The sequence below is a fragment of the Muscardinus avellanarius genome (genome assembly GCF_963383645.1).
Source record: "Muscardinus avellanarius genome assembly, chromosome: 1".
NCBI lineage: Eukaryota > Metazoa > Chordata > Mammalia > Rodentia > Gliridae > Muscardinus > Muscardinus avellanarius.
In genome coordinates this window covers 222,183,755-222,198,812 of record NC_137786.1, presented here as the reverse complement: position 1 = coordinate 222,198,812, position 15,058 = coordinate 222,183,755, and the positions used below count along the sequence as shown (strand labels likewise).

The window sequence follows — 15,058 nt, the reverse complement described above, 5'->3', positions numbered from 1 at the left end:
ACACTTTCAGGAACTATTTTAAAATTTAATATCAACAGGTACAAACTCCTTAGCCAATAAAAACAAGTACATAACTTGATAAAGGAAATTCACATAACAAATTAAGTTATTTACCATTAAGTTCCTTACCATTCATACTGAATAGTAAAGAACTAAAAAAAATATTTCTGAATACAAACCGATAATATTCCTAGATTTTCTTATTTTGTCAAAAATCATTATAGAATATTTATTTATTTATTTATTAGGTGCATAATAACTATTTAATGGTGGGAATTGCTGTTATATATTTGCACATGCATATAATATAGTCAGTTTCATTCCCCAGTACTTCCTCTTTCTCTTCCCATGGTCCTTTTCTTCCAGTCTTGTTTTACTTTCTATGCACTAGAAATTTGAACCAGTCTATTTCTAAGTCCATATGTACATACATACATATATAAATAAAAAGATGAGCGAAAATAAGACAAAAATATGTAATTTCTTCTTAGCATGACATTTCACAGAGAAAAATAAAAATAATGTAGAAATAAAATTAGAAAAAAATAGATAAAAGTTTTGTGATATTTTCAAATTCAAAATAAATCTACAAAATCAGTTGCATAATTATTTAATATATATGTGCAACTAGTTCTATATCTTATCGATAATTCTCTTCATCATCATGTTGCAACTCTAAATACTGACAACACAATTATTTTTTCAAAAATAATATGCAGGGTTTGGTTAAGGAATCTGTCTGTATAGTACCAACTCCCCTTGATCTACCAATTGTTTTATAAGCTGAGAACATATTTTAGTTTCAGAAACTGAGTCTGTGGATTTGGATTATACAAACCAACCAGAAGTATAAATTTTAATTGTGAAATATAGTAAGATTAAATGAATATTTAAAAATATACTACTTATAATAGTTTTAGAATACCAAATATCTAGTATTAGACCAACTACTCTAAATATACTTTATAAAAATCTACTAAGAGTATTTAATGCAGACAGTATAAATTTGTTCTATGTTCACAAACTGGAAAAAATAAGCATGGTAAATATCCCTATTCTCCAGACATTTTCCAAAAGAATAAATAGAAATGGCAGGCAAATTGATGAATATATAAGCAATCTTAAAAACTCAGTGACATATAAACAAACAAATTAGGTTTTGGTCAACAGATCCAAACACATTTCTTATAAAAGGACATACAAATGGAGAATAGTTCTTAAGGTCATCCGATAAATTCAAGTCAGAGATAATAACTCACTACACTGAGAATTATTATTATTAAAATTGTCCAGGAAAAATGATAGAAGTTAGTCCAAACACCTCAGCTGATAACAGATGAGACTGAAAAGCATATGTACTTATACCATTATCAGTATCATAGTTGTTATATTGCTATGTGATGAACAGGCACTTGAAAAATAATAAGATCATTCAACATTTTTTCTTATAAATTAAAATAAATTTTAAATTATATCTGAAATTTTTAATAGATAATAACTGACAAAGAGCCACTTTAACATAAAATGGTAAAACTAGAATAATGGCCATATTTTGTAAAATGAATCATTTTCTTTCCAGAAGCATAAAAAAGAAATAGAATCTATAACACTAAAAATAACTTAAGTGAACTAAATTCTAGACTTTATTAGGGAAATTTACATAATTTATAATGGCTTAATAACTTTTGTCTAAAATTTCCAATATCAAATAGTCCATAAAGAATTAAATTTAATTTAAAAAATAATTATATTGAATATTGTTTTATATTGAATAGCTCTCAATCTACAAGGAAGAAATTATGAGATAAACTTCCTTGTTGTATGGTATAATTCTTCAAATCATATTCCAAATCCCATTCCTTACCACACAGGCAACGTGGTAAATATATTCACACAAAAATATTCTTTTGTTTTACAATGTACAAATCAATAATTCAGTGTAAATAATCTGAGTTCTTAGCTCTAATGGTATTCAAATTTTAATTTACTTTATTAAATATTAGAGTGAACAGAAAAATGCTAAGTTAAAGTATTCTGAAAATCCATGTATTGATTTATTATTAAGCCATAACACTATGTAATACAGAAAATACAAAAATAATATTTCTAGAATCAAATTTTGTGACATAACTGTGTATTGATTAATTTTCTAACTGTCTCCTTAACATCTTTGTTCCTGAGACTATAGATCAGGGGATTCAACATGGGAATGACCACTGTGTAAAAGACAGAGGCCACCTTGACCACAAGCCAGGAATTTTTGGTAGTTGGCACACAGTAGAGGAAAAGGATGGTACCATGGAAAATAGTAATGGCGGTGAGATGGGAGGCACATGTGGAGAAGGCTTTGTAGCGACCCCCAGTTGAAGACATTTTCATGACAGTGATAAAAATAAAAACATAGGAGGTAAGAACAATCAAGAGGCTACTTATTTCATTGAATGTGGCAAAGACTAAAAGGATCTTCTGACTAATGTAGGGATCAGAGCAGGATACAGCAACAATGGCCGCATGCTCACAGACGAAGTTATTTATAAACTTGGTGCCACAAAACGATAAAGTCAACAAAAAGTAAGTGAAGGTTAAAGAACAGAGGACACTCCAAGAGTAGGATGCAGCCACCAGTAAAGAACACAGCTTCCGCGACATTGCGACTGTGTAGAGGAGAGGGCTGCAAACAGCCACAAATCGGTCATAGGCCATCACTGCCAACATGAATGTTTCTGTCACCACAAATATGCATGCAAAGAAGAACTGCATGATGCATCCTGCGAATGAGATGGTTCTGTCCTCCACAATCAAGTTCTCTAGTAGTTTTGGAGTCACTACAGTTGAATAACAAAAATCAACAAAGGACAAGTGACTAAGAAAAAAGTACATGGGAGTGTGGAGCTTGGGGTTGACCCTGATGATCATGATCATGCCCAGATTCCCCAGCACAGTAACAGTGTAGATGGTCAGGAAGACCAGGAACAGTGGCACCTGAAGATTCGGATATTCTGAGAAGCCCAAGAGGATGAAGGTGACTCCAGAGGTCTGATTCTCTTCGATTCTATAGACAAAACAGAATGATATAGAAAGATGAAAATTAATATTTGTAATAGAGAAATGTCAGAAAGAAATATGGAGAAATTTAGTGTTTTGCTTTGTGTATGTGGTACTGGGGTTCCCAGAAACCCTTCTATCTCCAGGCTACACTCCCAGACCTATTTTATACTTTTTTATTTGGAAACAGGGTCTCTTAAGCCAGCGCCAATGGCTTCGAACCTGCGCGATCCTCCTGTCTCTGCCTCCCAAGCACGCAAGCGTGCGCCACCTCTCCCGGCCTAGTGTGTTGTTATTAAAGAGTGTTGCTCAAAATACTAAGTTCTCCTGATATATTGTTTTAATAGCATTTACTTATAAAACATTCCTACAGTCTCTTCACTTCCTCGCCTTTTAAGCTATAATACAATTAACTTAGAACTGCTTTGAAAGTTGTAAAATGTAACCTCCACATAAAAATATTTTATTGATTCTCTTATTTTCTTTTTCAATGCCGTTTTACTCCTAGTAATTCAATATTTTAATACATTCTGGATCTGTGCTTGGGTAGTATGTTAAATATCTTTATTCCTGTGTAACTAATTCTAAAAATAATAAAATTTTGTTCTTAACATAGAATTATAGTATGCATTATATAGCATATAGCAAAATATGGACTGTGCTGGCAATGACAAATAGTTAAAGCAGTAATAAGTGAAATTCTCCTGATTTTCCAGTATAGTAAAATTTACTATATGGATTAGTAATGAAGAGTAACAACCAGAAAATGCTAGCTATGTATGGGTATATTAAGCCATAGCAAAAAATTCTTCTATCTTGATTCATATTTAAAATTTTGCTAAGGAGAAGTGTCAGAATTGAGATACATCTTAAACAAGACACCATGATGTGCTCAGTTGCCACTAGACATTTCCTCAGTAGCAAAATAAGGATGATCATGATAAAAAACTTAAATCACTAGGATGTTAATGGAAATGTTTGTAAATGTGGCATAATGTTTAGTAAACATGCAGCATTATATTTATTACAAAATGAGCATTTAGTTTGGCTTCAAATACTATAGAGTGCAATGAAAATCAGGCCCCAAAATGAAAGACTATCAACAGGTAGACATGTTAGAATAAAATGAAGGAAACTTCTCCCTGAACAGGAGAGAAATGCTCCAGAATTTCACTTAGGCATTGAATCTAAAAACATAGCTATATTTTCAAATTCTCCTGTATATGTTCCCTTCTTAATTTCTCTGGTTATTGCAGGCTTCTGTCTGTCAGAATGGTATCTTTCAAAAGAACCAATTGTTCAACAATTCCTCTGCAACAGTCATCTACCACCACCTTAGCAGCACAATGCTCACCTATGGCCACACTTCCTATCCACATTCCTATCAATCTAAAATATCCTTTGGAATGCTGAAAGAATAGTTCTAACTATTTTAACCTGACTCTATTGACTGTAAAGATTCTAAACCTTTTGTTAATAAAAATCTACCTTGTTGGGTCAGGTTTTGCCAGAACTGTTCAAATCTAACTATGCAAACTCATTACCAGTAACACATTCTTCTTTAGTCATACTGGATTAATCAACCTGCTGCATACAACATGTTAACTTGCTACAGTTTATTTTTCCATCCTATTTGCACTATTATAATTCTTTACCACTTTCTACAGTAAACATCATGTATTGCTCCTCATCTGTGGGTACAGGCAAACGTTGAAGTTTATAATTACAAAATGCTGCAATCTATCATTTACGAACATAGATTTACTCTGACTTACCTTCTGAGAAATTATGGAGAGTTTAAAGATTGCGTGTGTGTGTGTGTGTGTGTGTGTGTGTGTGTGTGTGTGTGCTGTGTGATATTGGAGATTGAATCCAGGAACATTCTACTTCTATGGGACACCCCCAAGCCCTTTTAACTTTTTTATTATGAAATAGATTCTTACTAAGTTGCTGTGCGTTGGCCTCAAATCTGCTATCCACCTATCTCAGCCCAAAAATAGATAATGCCAAGTACTGGTACACAGTAGATATCTATTCATAAAGAAAAAAAAGAAAACCTAGAAGCAATTCCACAGGTTCTTCTTTACTGAAATTAATTGGAATTTTGATATTGAGAGCTAGACATCTCTTTGTTCCCCGCAAATATCTTAAGGACTCAACATTTTCCCAATAGAATGTAGTAACAAAAACTGAATAAACTCACTTAAATACAGAAGCCTTTGAGTGATCCATTTACTGAGGAATTTCTTGCCAATTAACAAAAATGCAAAAACTCTTCTGCTTGGTGTTTCATTAATAGAAATTGCCCTGAAAACAGTAGAGACCAGTGTATTTCATCAGATGTTTTATATAGTTTTTCCAACCTAAGAAGAGAACTCATAGGTACTACATGAAAAGATATGACTCATACTCAAATCCTGCACACAGTGTGTCACAATTATATGCCATCAAGACCTTGGGGACCAGGTACTAGAGACTATCACCGAAGGCTTGCCAGGGATGCTATGATTAGAGCAATTAGAGGTAAACACCATCCCATGTGATATCTTGATTGTATATCACTTCTTTAAAGCCCTGGAGGATTTACATTATCATCTTTACTCATTAGTAATAATAATATATATTTTCTTGAAAATAAAATACAGAAGTATGCAATGGAAAAATATTAAACAATAATCTAGAGAAAATTATTATTAATTCATATTGATATTATTTTTTATTTTACTACAAAGGTATATTTATGTTGCTTTATCTCTAAATTTGTTTGCCTACATAGTATATTACACTTTTAACTTTCCTTTGTTAGTTACTAATATATTATAAATTGGTATGAGCATTTACAATTAAATCAAAGATAATATAAAGTATTTTGTGTTTATTTTCCAAAAGTAACATTTTCAGAGGTTTATATATACTGCTGAGTCTTTAAAAATATTGATTATATATTTATAAAAATAAATCTGTTTAATAAAAATGCATATTAAGAAAAAATTAATTATTAATTTTGGGAACCCTATGCATCATGTCTGTAAAGATAATATATGCAAAATACCAGTACCTTGAAGTAATGAAAGCTTATTTCTCTCTAATGTACAATCCAAAATGCATTTGTAAACATTGGAAAGCTCCACTCCCTCCAATAATAATCATATGTCTTTTAACTTGTGGTTCATGATCAAAATTATGCATCTGACCTCATGGCCTTTTTATAAATGAGATAGAGACAATCATGTAACAACTCTGTAATTATGTCTTTAGAAAATATCATCACAATGAATATGATTCTCTTAGAACACAGGAAAAAGAAGGATTCTAATAATTCTAAATACGAGAAACATGTACCTGAGGATATAAAAGTAGTATGGATCCATAGTCATTGGGAATATTGATATGTAGTTTTCTTTGCTTTTGTCTGGCTTTGTTATCATTGAAATGTCAGTTTCACAAAATTATTTAATTTTTGAAATAGAGAAAGAAGCATACTACTGGTTTTATAATGCTTATTTGTTGGAAAGTTTTGCTTATTAAGTCAATCTCCTTATAGTCTTGGGATGTTCCTATTTTATGGGTTAATCATGATAGATTTTATGGTTTTGAGAATTTGCCCATTTCTTATAGCTCACACAATGTTTCCCTATGACTGTTACTAGCAGTCACTTTTATTTATTTATTTTTATTTCCATGGCATCAGTTGTGATGACTCTAACTTCTGATTTTATTTGGTTTTTCCCTCGTTTATCAGAGTCCACCTATGATTTAGCCAATTTTGCTTGACCTTTCAAAAAACCAATGCTGAGTTCTACTAATTTTGTATTACTTTTCTATTCCTCATGTCAAAAATTTTCATTTTCTTCTTTGTTCTAAATTTGTTATCCACATATTTAGTTTTCCCAACTCCATTTGTTGTAAAGATTGCTGTTTCTTTAAGATTTGTTTCTGGCAACTTTGTCAAAAATCATTTGGCTATATAAGTGTGTAGATTTGTTTTTGTATCTCTACTCTGGTCCATATGTGCAAAAATTATGCTGTTTGATTACTATATTACTTTAGCTCTCTGCATTACTTTTGTGTAAACAACTGTTCTTTCATTTTCAAAACAGAACAGTCTGTTCTAAAGGACGTTGCAACTCACTAGATATATTAGTCCTTAAAATTGTATTTTTTCCTGCAAGACATAAAACTAGATCTTGTTTTAAAATGATAATTTACCATGTATCTACTACCCACACTTTAAAAATATATAGTTTTTATACTTTTATTGGTGTAATATAGTCTTATAGCCTCACATCATAATATACTAAATAATGATTGTAACAAACATGCACACAGCAGTGGGTGAATTTTCTCTCTGGCTCTGCCCTCTACTCCCCCTCTTCCCCATACATGATATGTGGATTGACATTGCTATTCTCACATGTGTATATATAAGAATTTATATAATGTGCCAAATACAGTCCATTGTATTCTATTCTCATTCCATAAATACATGTTTTCTTAATCATGATTTTATTAAAATTTATTAAATACTTGATGTAACATTTAGTAAAGTGTGCATGATATAAAATTGACAGAATACCAACTGTAATCATACATATAGCATAGTTTATTGAAATATTATTATATTTTGATAAAATAATTTGTTATTTGAATAAACTGACAAAATTAGCCAGTTTGATGTTAAAGCATTATAGTAAAAGAATTCACATTTTTAGTGGAAAATAAAAAGATCACAATTCAAGAGAAACCAGGAATTTAATTTATAGTCTGAAATTGGATTGGGACTATGTAACAGGAAAATTTACCAAGACTTTTATTTCCTATAAGTCCAGTATGATTAGCATGTAACAATAGTGATGACAGTAATTTAGTTGAGCCAACTAAATGGCCCATCAATATATGGAAAATTTTTATCAACCTATGAAAAATATATTTATCTGGAATACAGAAAGATATTTTCCCATAGACTAAAATTGTCATTAATTTAGAAATATTGACATATTGAACATTATTGTTTTCTATTTCTATCTATGCAGTTTGTTAGTAAACTTTTCAGCTCTGCATGAGTCAGGTATACTTCCTTAACTATTTATTTTTCTGTACTGGGGACTGAACCTGGGGGCATTCATCCTCTGAGCTACACCACCAGGACTATTTTTTATCCCTTATTTTTGAAACAGGATCTCACTAAGTTGTACAGAGCCTCACTACGTAGCTGAGGCTGGCCATGCAACTGCGATCCTCTGCCTCCTTCTCCCAAAATACTAGAATTACAAGCATGCGCCGCCAGGCTAAGCCGTCCTTAACTATTTACGTGGGATTCAACTATGTGATATTTATTGGTTAAGAAAATGCTATAAAACATGACACAAATTATGTTGGAGACGAGATAGCTTTTGTATTCTATTTTTTAATGAGACTGAAATAAAACATTCTAAGCCCAATCAGAATGACAATTATCAAAATGTCAAACAATAAATGCTGGTGAGGATGTAGAGAAATAAGAATGATTATAACGTATACACTATTGGTGGGGTTGCATATTAGTGCAAAAACTATGGAGATTAGTGTGGAGATTCCTCAGAAAACTTAAAATGAATCCACCACATGATCAAGCTGTATCACTCCTGGTCTCTTCCTAAAGAGAATGAAATCAGAATATTATAGTAATGAAGGATTTTTTCATGTTTATAACAGGATAATTTACTGTAGCTATATTATGGAACCAACCTTGGTTTCCATCAACAGATGAATGAATTATACATTTATGGGGTATACATATGATGAAATTATACTCAGAACTAAAGAATAGCATAATTATGTCACTTGCAAGACAATAGATTAACCTGGAGAATATTGTGTTCAGTGAGATTAGCCAGTCGTAGAAGTAAAGGGTCATATGTTTTCTCTCATATATGGAATCTAGGGAGTAACTGGGATACCACAGGGACTTCACATGACAGAGGAAAAACTTCAGTGTAGTCAGGGAGATGGTCTAGAGTAAGGAGTGGAGAAGAAGTGGAATCAACAAAGGAATGACTTTCATTGACATTATATACATCTGTAAGAATTCCAATGTAAATATCAGTTTTCTGCATGGGGGAGAGGGAGGTGAGGGGAAATTCACTGAGTTCTGTGTGCATATATGTTATTATCACTCTGAACTACATTATGATGAGACTCCAATGCACCAATAAATGTATATATTGAGTAACATACACAGTCACACTCAAAGTTAAAATAAAGTTGTATGACTCAGAAATCCTACTCAGCTATAGACCCAAGAGAATTAAAAATAAGTTCACACAGCATGTATGCGTTAGCCAGGCATGGTGGCACATGTTTGTAATCCCAGCTTTTGGGAGGCTGAGTCAGAAAGATTGCAGTTCATGGAGAGCCTCAACTACTTAGTGAAGCCCTGTTTAACTCAGTGAGACCCTGTTTCAAAAGGAAGAATAAAAATTAGGGCTGGGGGTGTAGCTCAGAGTTAGAATGACCCTGTTTCCATCCCCAGTACTGAAAAAATACTACGCATTATTCATAATTCCTCCTCAAAGTGGAAGCAAATTTATCAACATCAAATTTAACATGTTGGATGATAAATAAACTGTTGGCTACATTAAACATGTTCTGTTTACTTTTTGAAAAATAAAGTTTTATATTGTTAATAAATCAATAAGTCTTGGATGATGCTATACGATATTCTTGAAAAAAGTAAATCTAACAGAATTTATAATATGAGTCATGATCAATTGGTATTGATTAACTTCCTGACTGACTCTTTCACATCTTTATTCCTAAGACTATAGATGATGGGGTTCAACATGGGAATCACCACTGTATAAAAGATAGAGGCCACCTTGACCATGAGCCAGGAACTTTTAGTGGTAGGAACACAGTAAAGGAAAAGGATGGTACCATGGAAAATAGTAATGGCAGTCAAGTGGGAAGCACATGTGGAGAAAGCTTTGAGACGGCCTCCACGTGAGGGCATTTTCATGATTGTGATAAAAATGAAAACATAGGAAGTAAGAATGATCATCAGGCTGCTGATTTCATTAAATGTGGCAGAGATTAAAATGATCTTCTGGCTAATGTAGGGATCTGAGCATGACACAGCAACAATGGCAGCATGCTCACAGACAAAATTATTTATGATATTATTTCCTTGGAATGATAATTCTAGTAAAAAATAATTAAGTGTCAGAGAACAGATTAGTCCCCAAAAGTATGAGATACCAACTAAGGAGTAACACAGCTTCCGCGACATTGCGACTGTGTAGAGGAGAGGGTTGCAAACAGCCACAAATCGGTCATAGGCCATCACTGCCAACATGAATGTTTCTGTCACCACAAATGTGCACGCAAAGAAGAACTGCATGATGCATCCTGCGAAGGAGATGGTTCTGTCCTCCACAACCAGATTCTCTAGTAGTTTGGGGGTCACTACAGTAGAGTAACAGAAATCAACAAAAGACAAGTGACTAAGGAAGAAATACATGGGGATGTGGAGTTTGGGGTTGACCCTGATAATCACAATCATGCCCAGGTTTCCCAGCACAGTGACAGTGTAGATGGTCAGGAAAACTATGAACAGGGGCACTTGGAGGTCTGGATATTCTGAGAAGCCCAGAAGGATGAAGGTGACTTCGGAAGTCTTATTTTCTTGATTCCTAGGATAAAAATAAAAGTTTTATAAAAGTTGACTCAGAATTAAAAGTGTGGATGAAGCAGAGTAAAATCAAGAAAAACTCAGAGATATCTTAATGATGCTTTATAGAGTGTCATGGAAAATTGTTTGGACAGTTACATTGTTTTGAAATCAAAGACTGACTAATGGCATAATTATAGAGTGAACATGAGGTTTGTACAAATAAAATAATAAAAGAAGCTATTTCAGAGGGGAAGAACAAAAATAAAATTGGGCCTGGAATACTTCCAATTTTCAAACAGTATCATTGTATCATCAGAGAAAACTGACATTTTAGGAAGGTATCCATGCTAGTCTCTTTTAAAAGTCTATTTTGTGAAAACATTTATTTTCAAGAAAAGCTTTTAATATATTTTTACATTTTCTTCATTTCTTTATGTGTTAAACTGTGAAGAATTAAACTTAAGAAAGAAAATAAATGACTCAATCAATATTTTTAACTGTTGCTTCTATAGCTACATTTTAATTTCCCCTTACAGTAAACTTACATTCATTTACACAGTTCTCTCCACAAATTCTAGATCTTTCAAAGTAAAAGTATGATTAATAGTTATTGAAAAGTAGGAGTTTTTTATCTTTTCTTGGTGTGCTATAATTCAAGTGCTTAGAAGGACTTAAAAATGAAAGAAACCTAATTATACTATGTCCTAACCATTTTCATTACATTGAAATGAAACATTGTTCTACCACATTGTCCTCAGGTGGTCAGTTCAGTTTACCTCAAAACCTCCAAAACTGAGTCATTACTTTCTGAGCAATTACAATACTTATTATTTGGTTAAGATTTTTTCTGCATTGAATTGGTTTTAATAGCCTTATATAACTTTTAAACTCAGTTTTAATAGTTTCTTAAATTCTTTAAACTTTTTTATGTCCACTTGACTCATTTTCCAAAGCAATGATCAAACCATTGTCTGCATCATTGTAAATAACAGTAAGCCCTGGAAAATATCAATTTTATGTAATATCTTTAACATAATAAGTACTTGTTTTCTTATAATGTATCATTTTATCATTGTTTCACAATAAAATTCAAAAGCAAATATGAAATACTGGTACATGATAGGTTCTCAATAATAGTGATTAGGTAACTGAATGTGCAAATTTATAAGTGAATAAAATTTAGACCTAAACTATATATTCACTGGAGTAAAAGATAATAAAAACACTAAGTTATAATTCCCTATTAAGTCATAATTTCACTGTAAATTGACAACACAGAAACATCTCAAGTCTTACAAAATAGTTAGCTATTGTGAAAAGTCATGTATATAAGCATCCTAAATTAGTATAAAGCAAGAATGGTTGTGGATAAATGGGTATATTATATCATTTTATCTATCTTGTGTTCCTTCAAAATGTTTCAAATACTCTTTTCTACAATTTAGTTCACTTATCCTCAGAACCACATTATGATTGCACATTGAAACCTAAAATAACACTAAGCATAAAGAGAAGACCATTATATCAAGAATATTTTAAGAATTACATGGCTTATGAGTTGAAACAAAGTACTCTGTAGTGTTCACTGAGTCATTATGATTTAACCTCTAAGAAAATATACATAACTTATATTTCCTGCAAATGAATATACCATTCACATATCTCTGCACTTTTTTATCATCAAAGTTTCTTTAGATTTATTTTATCTGATAGCTCTTTTTTTGTACTGGCAATTGAAACTAGGGGATTCCTACCTCTGAACTACACTATTTTATTTTATTCTGAAACAGAATCTTACCAAGTTGCTCAGACTGGCCTCAAACCTGTACTGGGATTACAGTTGCATGCAACTATATTGGGCTCTGATAAATCTAATTTGATCTCCTACCTTACTATACTTATTATTTTCTGAAAATATTATTTAATTTAACATGGAACTCATTGAATTCAAATTCCATAACTAAACGCACTCAAGTATTTTCCAAAATCTGTATTCTCTCACAAATTTTGAGCAGTCTAATATTGAAAGGAAAATAATTAAACATGAGTACTGATATATATTCAGCTAATTCTTACTCTAATATCTTGTCCATGTATGTAGCTTTTCAACCAAATTCCTGCTTTCTGTATTTATACTAACTAGCTTGAGGATGAGATTTATACTCTTCCATTTAGCAGCAGGTAGTGTCACTTATGTTCAGATCATTCAACATGGATCAAGGTGCTGTGATGCACATTCTTTCCTTCCATCCTAGTACCATCCATCTAAGCTTTCTCACTGTACATTCAATAAGTCCTTAGCACTCTGATAAGCATTTTAGAAATTATAGAATTACAAAATACAAGCCTTATTCTGAAAACATTTTTTCTTCTGAGATCTAATCTCCGGTATAATACATTTAATTTTAAATGATTCTATATATCACATAATTTTTTATCCTTATTAAAATTAAATTTGGTGTCTATTAAAAGAAGTTTGAGATCAAGAAAAAATGAAAAATGAAACACTCCCCATTAAGGTAGGCTAGATAATAATAAAATAATAATTATTATTTTTATATTATTATTATAGACAGGAAAAAAGGAATTATTTCTAGATAACAAATCTATGATTTTTCATGAAAATTAGATTTATACATGGGCTTACGTCTTGCTAAGATGATGGGAGCACCTTATTTTCCCTCTAAAGCAAAATAAAGTAAGAATTTAATCAGCTTACCTCAAATTCTTTGAAGAATTTGGCTTATTCATCTAGTGAAGTTTCTTTACAAAGATTATTTATTAACCTTTATAAAATAAAGTTTCTTTAGAAATAAGTCTTCTTCTCCTCCTCCTCCACCTCCTCCTCTTCCTCTGCCTCCTTCTTCCTTTATACAAGCCTAAAGAAATAAAGCATTTTATTGTTTTTTAATTAAATTTTTAAGAAAAATGACATTTCTTCCTTTCTTTCCAAAATAAATGCAAGAATAAAAGAAAGAAAGGAGAAAAAAAAGATGAACCTTAGCACCAAACTATGTCATACATATAAACCACCAAGTCTTTCAAGATGTTCCCCCTAGAGTATAGAATTGAATCTTTACCTAAGAGGCCACACACTGAGCAATTAGATGAAACAAGGCCCCATGTGATACTTTGTTTACAAGTAACATCTTTTAAAGATTGAGGAATAATTTAAAAATCAATTTTATTTTTATGATCTTGTTTTAAATATATTTATCAGACAATACATTTGACTTTAAATATGTATAATATTTTAAATCTAAAAAATAAAATAACTATTGGACAACAATATAAAAATGATAATTGTTTTTCTGTTTTTCTCACTCCTATGTGGAGATATATATATATGTATATGTGTGTGTGTGTGTGTGTGTGTGTGGTGTGTGTGTGTGTGTGTGTGTGTGTGTGTGTGTGTGTATGTAACCTTGTATATCTGGTACAAAGTCTATATAAGAAATAGTACAGTTATACAGTCATATTATTATCTTTTCAAATGTAACATTGCATTGTAAGCTTTATTTTTATATAATAAATAGCTATTTGACTTTCATATTTATATAGTTATTTATTACATAAAAATAAAATGTATAAATAAAATATAAAAAATCAGTGTTATAACTTTTCATAAAGGATAAACATGTATGACTCAATCGACACATAAATTGGATTTGTATTTAGTCCACATCCTTCCAGCAAAAGTACATTAAAATCCAAGCATATATGAAATTTTGTCATGTAATAAGGGACATCTATGAAAATAAACTACAGTAGGCATTATACTCAGTGATAAAAACTTGAGAGCATTTCCCAAAAAATTAAGACAAGGACCTTTGCTTTTACCATTTTTGTTCTGGATAGTGTTAAAGTTCTAGCTAAAGCAATTTGACTAGAAAAAAAATGTTATTCAATTAATAAATTATGGTACATAATTACAATGAATCAATAAAAATATAAAAAGATGTAAAAAAAACTATCTTTTAAATCCAGTGCTTTCTACATATAAATTGATATCTGTGATAAAATCTGTCGATATAACTTTATATGAAGTAAACAGTCTATTCTAACCATGCATATGTTTAGACACACATAACATTTACAAACAATAAGCTAATCCAAGCAAAATTCAGGATAATATTCCATATACAAAAATCAGTCATATTTCCATATATTTAATCAACTACCTGAAAAGAATATTAAGAAAATAACTCATTTATATCAAAAGGAAAAAAATTCTTAATAATGAACTTAACCAAACAGATGTGAGAATTAATTGTATACCTTAAACTACAAATCATTGCTGATAAAGCTCAAAGATGATATAAATAAATGGAAAAAAATCTTACTTTCATGGATTGGGAACCC

General features: G+C 31.3%; 2 protein-coding genes across 2 annotated transcripts; both read right to left on the bottom strand.

The window, feature by feature from the left end:
• Positions 1–2,112: 2,112 nt before the first annotated feature.
• Positions 2,113–6,416, bottom strand: LOC308259798 (olfactory receptor 5D13-like; the record flags this gene model as incomplete). Its single annotated transcript, XM_080691055.1, has 2 exons — positions 2,113–3,052; positions 6,388–6,416. 2 exons carry the CDS (start codon positions 6,414–6,416, stop codon positions 2,113–2,115), a joined length of 969 nt encoding a protein of 322 aa, XP_080547181.1.
• A 3,374-nt stretch (positions 6,417–9,790) lies between these two features.
• LOC308259787 (olfactory receptor 5D13-like) lies at positions 9,791–13,447 on the bottom strand (the record flags this gene model as incomplete). The annotated part of the gene is made up of 2 exons (XM_080691044.1): positions 9,791–10,715; positions 13,416–13,447. The coding sequence occupies 2 exons, from the start codon at positions 13,445–13,447 to the stop codon at positions 9,791–9,793; spliced, it is 957 nt and encodes a 318-aa protein (XP_080547170.1).
• Between the last annotated feature and the right edge of the window lie 1,611 nt (positions 13,448–15,058).